The sequence below is a fragment of the Rhipicephalus sanguineus genome, chromosome 4 (genome assembly GCF_013339695.2).
Source record: "Rhipicephalus sanguineus isolate Rsan-2018 chromosome 4, BIME_Rsan_1.4, whole genome shotgun sequence".
Lineage (NCBI taxonomy): Eukaryota > Metazoa > Arthropoda > Arachnida > Ixodida > Ixodidae > Rhipicephalus > Rhipicephalus sanguineus.
Genome location: NC_051179.1, coordinates 153443290 through 153453385, shown reverse-complemented (window position 1 = coordinate 153453385; position 10096 = coordinate 153443290). Strand labels below are relative to the sequence as shown.

Here is a 10096-nt window from a genome sequence, read left to right as displayed (position 1 = left end):
ACAGTTCATGCCAGACTCACACAGCCTCTTCCAAATCATTCTGAAAGAGTGCGACACTTCGGCTTTCACGCTGCATTTCATTTTCATGCGTTTGAACATCAGTGGCCAAGCGGCAGTCTCTTATTTCTGAAGCGCACAATTCTCAAAATTCGAAACAAGGATTTTAGGTTACTTGAGCTTATTAACCGAGTCAATATACAAGTTGCTTCAAGTAATGAGTCCGAAAATCCTAAAAAACAAGGGAAGAGCAATATTTGCTCGCTGTCTTCACAGTTAATTTTTCTGTAGCGGTAGACCTCTCAAGACTAAGGTATACATCAAATTACGACTGTAATTACACAAATTTAACTTTTAACAGCGTAGCTGTTAAAGCTGGCAGTAAGACGTCCGTTAACAAACCCTGCTGCGCCGTTGCCATAGCAACCGCCAAAGCTGCGTGCCACCTGTGCTCAAAATAGCCAAGCCGCTGCCGCACCAAGAAGCAGCCGCCACCATAGCAACCGCCAGTTTCTTACACCGTGGCTCAGGGACAGCGATTTAAACATATTCAGAGTGGCAAGTTTTGCACGTATTCCGGATCCGCCCCTCGGCGTTCTTGGCTGCTGCTGCTTCGGCGCTGGATCCAATCGCCGGCGGCGTTGTGATTTCTGTGCTGCAGCACGACGAGCTGAGGATCAACTAGCTTCGCTCTGTCAAGCTTTGCGCAACTTAGTGCAAACTTGCCGCATTTTAGGGGCGAAGCACCTTAGGGTCTCGGTGCTTCGTCACGGTAAATTAAGTTGTCAAACTATGGTTAAAAACAAATGTATAATTAGTCAAAACCGGTTCAGAATAAACATGATTTAAAGGAACTTAAAAGAGAGGAATAACCGGGAGTTAATTTCATTAACAGAAATTTGTTAAATTCCTTCTCAAAATGTCTGCCGCTACGGAAAAACTAATTATGAAGACGCCATTATTCCATTTCCCATATTTTTAAGGATCTTCGGAGATTTCTTGAAACACCCTGTATATAGTAATAGCAGCAAGACACGCACTAATCCAAACATACCTCTTACTTCGCGTCAACTATCAACCAATGGCAGCTCTTTATGGGAATCTGATGACATCAAGGAACAGCCATTGGTAGCCAGCCCGTTGCCATACATTTACTTAAAAATACGGTATTGAGAAACAGGTCAACAGTGAATTCAGCTTTAGATCTCCACATGCTGCTTACTACTAAATTTGGTCAAGATGTCCACAGCTCAATCTTCTATACCTTGAATGCTTTTATTCTCTTCAACCACCAGGAAGTGGTTCAGGGCCACTTTGGTGCATCATAACATGTCTCGATCAGCTGTGAATATGTTTAAAGCAAGCAAAAGAAAATCCATACACTAGTGTCAGCGCACCGTCCCGCATCTGTCACCAGAAGCGCAACAGCACAGTGGCTACTGAAGACACAAGACTGCAACGTGGCTAAAATCATTTTTTATTTCAGAAGAACAGTCTTCCGATTTTCTTAAATAATTTCTTTCGGCCTAGCGCACGTACGTCGCACACGTCACCAACCTCATTCCTTCAAGCACTCCTCACTCTCTCTCTCTCAACTTCTGTCAGACGCACGAGACACGATTTTTTTCTAGCTTTCACGCCATGCAGCGAACAGGGAACAACATGGATGAAAAAAAAACAAAAATAAAACAACAGACACGTGAGGGGAAAAAAAAGGAACAAGGCAGAGACAACTTTGGGTTGACGGCAAGCGCAAGAGCGGGGAAGCTACAACAGCTGTAAACATCGTATGGCACGTTTTTGTCTCTACTACCTGCTTAGAAACTAGAAAAGGTGGGCATGGAAACTCAGAGCACAAGTTGCAAGTTGCACCAAGCACATGCATCTGCGTTTCTCTCACTAGAGCAAAACACGAAAGAGCAAAGGCCAGCATGGAAGAAAATGAAGACAATGCAAGAAGCACGTAGCGACTTGGCTTCTATGGGCAGTGTATTAACGGCAGCCTTGCAAATCAAATGCAGCGCACAGCTACGCTTCACTCAAAGCTACACAGAAATGTGACGAGCGATCGAGCAATTATGTTTCTGTTCTCCCACTATTTCTCGACTTGTGACGTGGCCCCCTGGCATGGCCTCTGGTGAGGGCACGAAGGTAGCCACCCGTGCTTTGCACTTGTTGGAGAGATATGCTTACTAACTTCAAGTGCGTGTGAAGAGCTGTTCCTGTGAACACTTTCACACACTAGAAAGAAAACGCTCAAGTTTTCACTCAAATCTCTTGTAAAGATTGCCGACTGCAACAGATGCAGGTTTCACCTTTCCTGCCAGAAAAGCTTCCTGGTACCAGTGGGTCGGTCAGAATGGTTCATGGCTAAATTTATAGATGGAAAACAATAAAGCTAGCAATAAATAAGTTGCAGGTTTTCACCATAAAAAATTTCATGTCTAATTTCACTGCTGCTAGGAATTGCCAAATTGATACTTGAAAGTTAAAATATGTGTGTGTTTGTGTCATTGATACAATACTACTTCAGCAGAAGAAAGTGATGTGCAACATTATAGCGGGTTGCAACATGATAGTACAAACATTGTAAATGAAAGATTTGAATACGTAAGAACCAGCATATTAGGTGAAAATTTTACGATGTCCAAGTGCTCAATGAGTGACTATGTGACTACTTGGTTTTGTTGAACACAGCATTTAGGAATAAGAGTGTACAAGCAATGCCACAATTCCAGAAATCAGATGAAGGGTGCCTTCTCAAGTACACTGTTTATCACTGCCGATCTCTGCATTTATTATCACTTCTCTGCCAGAATCCTGCTGTGCAGATCAGCTGAAGACGAACTGACCCTATCACGCCCCCTCCCCCAACCCCACACCTAAATGAACAAGAAATAAAGATGTGCATGCGTAATTACTCTCGCCAGCAAGCCCCTTTTTTGAGTAAGGCAAAAGGGACCCCTGAACCGCCACGTCAAAGTTGCGTAAATATTATGCTCAAGCGACCCACCCGTCAAAAGAGAGTGGTCCATTTAGGTACAGTTACTAATGAAGCCCTATGCTTTGGTTTCAGAATGTGCGAGCCCAAGATGCATAAGAATTGTGGTGTGCAGAGTGGTAAGTAAAATTCATTGCACTGCTTCATATCATTGCCTCAGGCACTTTTTAGTTCATTCATTATGACATCAATATGGAGAACAAACGCTGTGCGGAAAAAACAAAAGGAAGCAACAGCTGTTTGAATGGTTCCAGCTGGATAGATAGTAATTTCGGCGTTTGTGGCATGCAAGTAGTATTATAAGCACAGGGCACTACTAGGTTCCCCTGGGCACAACTGTTGAGCTCCAGTCAGACTGACTTGGCAACTATACCGCGCGAAGTGCCTGAGACAAGAAGCTCCTGAATCCTTTGTTCAACGGCAGTCAAAAGCATTTGTCATATTATGCACAAGCATTGCTCCTGCTATACAGAAACTGAGCAAGCAAATAAGCTGCTGCACTCCAGACCTCAGAAGACGCTCGTGAGTAAGGCAAGCGTGTCTTTGAAATGAGGAAGTGGCAGCTTTTGTTCCAAAAAGGTGTTCCTAAATTTCTTTTTCAGACTTCCCTGGAGAAGAGGGAGAGGCCCTCGTCAAGACTGCGGCATGCAGCGCGTCTTTGTTGAGTGAAATCGCTACTCCTTATGTGCGGATGTGCTCTGGGCATCCACGGGTAAGCATGCTCAAGAATGGAAGAGGTTGATGAGAGGAGAGATTGTTGAAGAGGAGCTGTATGGGAGGAAAAAGGGGAAGCATTAGAAGAGGTGTGGCAGGGCGCTACTGGCCTTGACTGAATGCCACCAAGGTGTCTTTTCACACGGACGAAGAGAAAAGTGATCACACAGAGGCAACACCTACTCCAACACGCACAAACAAAATATAACGTACACTCATTTCTCTTTCTGTACAGCGGCGGAGGTGGGAGGCAAAATCACATACACACAAGCGCACACACATACATCCACAGGAGCTAACAAAAAAAGGATAAACAAGTCTACGTACAGAGAATTTTACAATGTCCACCACACCTAGCAACGCAAGTATTTTTGGGAAACAAGAATGAAACAGGGAAAAATTTGGGGCAGGGGAGAGTTGGAAAAAGAGGAAAAGGTGAGGCATGCATGCATGCACACACTGACACAACACCACAATGTAAAAGGGTGGGGATGGGGGCGAGGATCATCACATTGTGTTGTACAGCGGATTGGCATGCCTCTGCCGCACGGTCAGTTTGCTCAGTGGATGAGTCTTGCCCTGCTGCTTGCGCACTTTCCTCTGGAGGCCGCCTGGCAAGGTTGCGGTGCCGACAGGTGCCGGCGCCGGCATGGTCGCAATGAGTGCCACGGTGGGCGTGGCTGTAACCATCGCCGAAGGCGGGGTCTCGCCAGCCCGCGGCGCCCTTGCCAGCCGCGCCGTTATACTGCGAGTGGCCGACAGACTGGTACATCTGCTCGGTGTGGGCGGGGCGGGAACAGCACATGGTGGGTCCGGACCGGCGGGCCGGCCTTCCGAGAAGGCACGAAGACTATGCATTGGCTGACCATAACCGTGGCGCTCGCAGACTGGGGAGTTTGGCGTGCTCGAGCTGCCACCGCCTGTTGGCTCGCTGCCGTCTCCGCTGCTCCTTTCAACGATAACGAGCCTCTCGGCGATGCCGGTAGGTTTGGTCTTGCCATTCCGTGCCTTGGCCTCTAGCTCTTTGGTGAGCCGCTTGACTACGCCGACTGCAGATTCATCGTCGTCTGGCTGCTGCTGATCGGTGGTGGTATTACTGCCGCAGAAAGGTGGAGAGTCGCCAGGGACGCTTGGAAGCATGGTACTTCCTAGTTCCTTGATGATCCGCACTTGTTCCTTTTTAGACCGTCCCGTGCTGTCCCCTGTCGGAGGCTTCCGGTCTGTGCTGACGGCTGAAGGCAATGCCGCTGCACTGCCTCGTGGTGGTTGCAGCCCTTCTAGCATGGCTCTTTGCTGCCGCACAATGCCCACCTGGGGAACTTCACTCGGTTCCGATGCAGGGTTGCTGTCCGATTCGATGTGTTCCAGACCCTGACCAGAACAGAGGAGTGGTGAGTAGGTTTCTGGCGGAGTCTTAGCACATGGGATAAGGTGCATGACATTGGAGATGTCTCGGCGTGTCTCACAGAGAACTTCGTTAACGGCTTCCATTACCGATGGTGTGCTCATGCTGTGCTTTATTTCTGGACTGGCTGAAAAGGCCGGCAAAGGCTGAGCTTCACTGGATCGCGACGTCAGAATTTTGGGTGGACTTCGCCCAGTCATGCACGGTGACGCTGCAGGAAGCGCGAGAGATTTCGGCCGGTGCTCACACCGCAGGCTCTGGGAGCGCAGGATCTGCCTGCTAGGTGAAGAAGCATCGGGAAACTGTTCTGGAGGAGTGGAAGGCGTGGATCGTGTCTGTGACGGAAAGGCACCACCTTCGAGGCAGAGGGCACGGGCAAAGCTCTTCTCTTCTAGGAAAGGTTTTGTCTTGCGGAGCTTGCAGCGAGTCGGCAGCACTCCAGCACGATCTGCTGATGCTCCCGTTCGCTCTTCAAGAAGTTCGGTCTTCTTGCCGTCTACCTGAAGCTCTGCGACGAGAGGCAACTGTGGTGCCACCACCGCTGTGGCATCTCGGCGTGCTTCCAATGTGGTGCCCTGGCTCCTGTCCTCACCAAAACCCACCTGCAGCTTGCAAATCTCTGCCAATGGCCTTGAAGAACACACAACAGAATCATCGGAGTCACAATGCAGCAAAGGGTGAGGGCGGCCGGCCGGCCGGCAGACCGCCTGACTAGAGGGTGCCAGCAGGCCTATATCAGTCGCTGACCTTTGCAGTGTGATGCCCCCAGGACCTTGCGAAGAGGGCACTTTGTCTTCTGCGCTTCTCCTCAACACAGAGGAGAAGGTGGCTTCCTTTGCCATAGGAGGTGGCGCTGTCATCATCATCGCCAGTTCTGGCTCCTTGTCAGAGTCACCCGCTCCTCCTCCCAGCGTCCAGGTCGAAGGCGCAGGTGACGACTTTACTATCACAGCCATGTGCTTTGGGGTCAGTGGCTTGGTCTGGGACGCCACAGGCTGCACATCGCGCAGCAGCTCCAGTGACGATGACTCACCTCCGCCACAACTCGGTAGGCAGCTGTACAAGCTTACTGAGCTCTCATCGGTGGTGCCAGTTTTCGCAGGTCCACCTAAGAATGCCGATTGTGGCTTGCTTGACCATGCCACTGCTGGTGTATCGACAGTGCCACTACGAAGAATTTCAGTCTTTGTCACCTGCTTCGCTCCAGTCGCCACTGATTTTGGGGCACCGACCTGCGATTCCAGCTCGCAGATGCGATCCTTGACTGAAGCAACGCGACGTAGGCCAGGGTCTTGCTCATCGTCGGCAATGGCAACAACAGTAGGTGAGCACTTCGAGGGTGTTACTGGAGCCACAATGGGGAGGCTTGCTTTCACGCCATTGGCAGCAGCATTCTTTGCATTCTTCTCCTGTTCTGTGGCTTGAACTTGCTCAAGCGTTGACGCGGTACTGGTGTGCGGTATGGTGTAGCACAGTGGATCCGTCCCATACCGGGGACGGCCTATCCGCCTCCGAGAAGGTTTCATCCTTCCGGGAGCGATGGCCGCTGTAACGAAAAAGCGAAGTGGTATTCACACATACAACTAAGCCTTACTGTAACGTTTCTTAATTTTCAGCCTTCTTTTTTATTATTTAAAGTAATAAAGATCTGCACCCACCTATAACAAGCAGGAGTTCTATAGTATCTCAAAGGTATGTAACATGCTTAATAATTAATAATTGTTGGGGTTTAAGGTCACAAAACCATGATACGATTATGAGGGACACCGTAATGGAGGGCTCTGGAAATTCTGACCACCTGGGGTTCTTTAGTGTGCACCTAAATCTAAAATTTAATCGAAATTTAATGTACACAAGCTTGAAGCATTTTCACCTCCATCAAAAATGCAGCCGCCGCAGCCGGGATTCAATCCCGCGACCTTCAAGTCAGCAGTCGAGCACCATTACCATTAGACCACCGTGGTAGCTATGTAACATGCTTACAATTCTGGTACTAATCACAAATCACATGAATTCTGTAGACCTTCAATAAGTGAAGCATTACTTCTGCTTATTGTTCATCATATTCAAGGACCATTCATTTAGTTAATCGAGTCCGTATATGCAGACTAATAGATGTCCTCCATGCCATCCACTGCTTTCTTTATTCAGCTTTTTTTTGTATAAAGTGTCTCCCCAGCCATCACAAATGGGATGGTGGCCCATGCCTAGACTTGTCACGTCGCCAGTTTGTCCAGTGATGCATGGCAGTGTCCGGAGTGCCAAAAAAATATGACAAGACACTGCTGCTACTACACTCTACTACACTGCTAATACACTCAAAAGTTATATCTTACACGAAAATACCTTTGTTATATGCGAAAATTCGTTATAAACATATATTCCCAACACTGTATGTATTGCAAGACTATTCTTATTTACTTTGTTATAACCAATATTTCGTTATATCCATGTCCGTTATATCGAGGTTGCAGTGTATCTCATCAGGCAAGATAACTTATTTTGAATGAACTTTCATAAAGCCTGAAAGGACTGTGTCGTTCTTGCCCTCTTACGTGGGAACTTGTTCTGTCACCATCTTGTGGTGACGATGAAGCTGACTTCGACCGTTGGCCATCATTAATGCTAAGAATGCAATTTCAGCTTCCTATGCGACTTCCCCATTCAGGCAATTTAAAGAACACTTGGAAACAAGATGTGTGTCACATTTCATGTTTTCACATCTAAAAAAATAACAAAGAAGGAGATGAACGAGTAAAAGACACCATGAAGTGTACAGTGCTCATACATTGAAAAGTGACGTCAAGACTTTTAATAATGGCTGGCATGTCAATTGCTCAAAATAACTAGTGAAATTACACCAATATGACACGGACTAAAGACAGTGAAAGCGAAAGTATGCGCATTAGTTAGTCCGCATTTGTCAGGTCGCAATCCATGCTGCATTTCTAAAGCAGGCACACATACCGTAGGCAGCCTTGAAAGCAAGCAGAGGCACCACTCACCGTGGCAGGGATTGGATATGGTGTCCGAGTTGTTGTTGCTGTTGTTGGCAGCAAAGAACGCATCGGAGGCGAGATCATCGGGGGACCATGACTTTGGCCGGCTCACGCTACCAGGCACCAGCAGGCTGTTGGAGCCACCAGCACCCCTGCCACCGATTCTTGCGGCCCCGTTGGCGTCAGTCGTGCCGTTCCGAACCCCGCTGCTGCTTCCCAAGGCAAGTGCCTGCGAAGCTGTTGCTCGGCACTCGCGCCTGCCTACCCCACGATCGGGCTGCTCGTCTTTAAGGTTTGTTTCAGACTTGGAGCGCCAGATACTGTTATGTCGCTGTTTGCTGCACAAAAAAAAAGAAATTGGAAAAGTAATGTTAGCACAGGAATAATGCAGCACTATCAAACTACGCTGATACGAACGGCGGATGAGATGAGTGTTGTGCTGGAGATGCACTACTACATTTGAAATTCTGAATGTAAAGAACATAATACGTTGACAACTTAAGTTCACTCAAACACCATGCATTTGATCTCCTTTGAATATATGGAACCAACTATGTTAGACGCATCTCTGAACGTTCACTTTCTTTTCTCACACATACAGTAGGCAGAACGATGGGTTTAAACCCTTTGGTGATCATGGGAGGGTTAGTGCGGACAATGGAATACACCTGAAGATTGAAATAACAAAGTCGTACTTGCAGCAATAAAGTTTGCTACATCACATACTTCAATGCATCAATATTTCAGTCTTACACATGTCTAAACCGAGCTTTTTGTGCGGAATTTCGTGTATACGAACATTCACGAAGATACTATTACACAACATCTTAGAAGCAACAACAAGAAACATGAGCACTCAAGCCTTGCACAAAAGTACTACCACCGTGATTACTGGCAGTACTTTACACACGCTTATATTTCATTCAATGATCAATATTTTTTCAGTATCAAAATTCACAGGAGTACTTCTCAAGTGTTATTTCAGCAGTTATGGGGATGACAGCGTCCCAGTGTTCTCTATGAAAACTTCACTGAAGCAAAGATACATCTGCCGCTGACTTTATTGAGAAAGTTTTGCTGCACTATAATTATGGCACACTGATGAAGACATCACTATGTAAGGATTTTCGTTAACCTGGCACTGGTTATGCAGGAATTTGAGTATTCACACAGAGCTTGCTCACAACCACTAACAACTTTGCACTAGGGGTGTGCGAATAGTGAAATTTCATCTCGAATCGAATTCAAATCGAATAGTGCCGAATAGTGGTCAGAAATAACAAATATCGAATAGAATATTGAATAGTGTCGAAGCGTGCACCGCCAGTTACAGCAAGAAAAAAAAAAAATCAAGGAAGCAACGGTGTGGTGACAGCTTGCACGCTTGTTCGGGAGTCTTTTTTTTCTTTTTCCAGCTTTTATGGGCGTGCAACCAGGTTAAAAGAAGAGCCGCCATTCTAGTCAGCAGCGCCACTTTTAGCCTTCTAACGGGTAACAGAGGGTGGTACGGTAGCTTTCTTTTTTTCCTATGGCCCTGCAATACGGCTCATCTGACAATGGTCACGTTATTGTGCTCCATCGCCATGGGTGCTCTGGGCTCGAATATCTCCGGGCGCCTGTTCACAGCAGCGGTTCGATTGCTCACCGAAACGATGGGAGTTCTTAATAGAACGAAGTTTCTAAATGAGTGGTCAGTGCGGCAGTGGCGAATGCGCAGCGTGAACAAATTTTCGCATCTGAAACCAATCATCAAGAGTTTCACGGGCCAAAGTCGGGATGTTTTACGGCCCTTGCGGCATATGCGACCGAACTATGCAAGAATATCGGAAGCGATGTTGAGAAGGGCTTGCCACTTTTCTTGTTTTTTTTTTTACGTGCTGAAATAACAATCTCCTCTAAAGTAAACATGCGCTCATTGTAAAACCAGGAAATCGGTGAACGTTTTAACGGAAGGCCTATTGTAACGATGTTAGCGTTAGT

General features: G+C 47.1%; 1 protein-coding gene across 1 annotated transcript in view; it reads right to left on the bottom strand.

Annotated features, from left to right (window-relative positions):
- Positions 1 to 1457: 1457 nt before the first annotated feature.
- Positions 1458 to 10096, bottom strand: part of LOC119390817 (uncharacterized) — a 281919-nt gene continuing 273280 nt past the window's right edge. The window contains exons 12-13 of the mRNA XM_037658520.2: positions 8123 to 8454; positions 1458 to 6663 (exon numbers count right to left, since the gene is read on the bottom strand). Of these exons, the coding sequence (XP_037514448.1) occupies positions 4220 to 6663; positions 8123 to 8454 (2776 nt within the window). The 3' untranslated portion in view covers positions 1458 to 4219. The remainder of the gene's footprint in view (positions 6664 to 8122; positions 8455 to 10096) is intronic.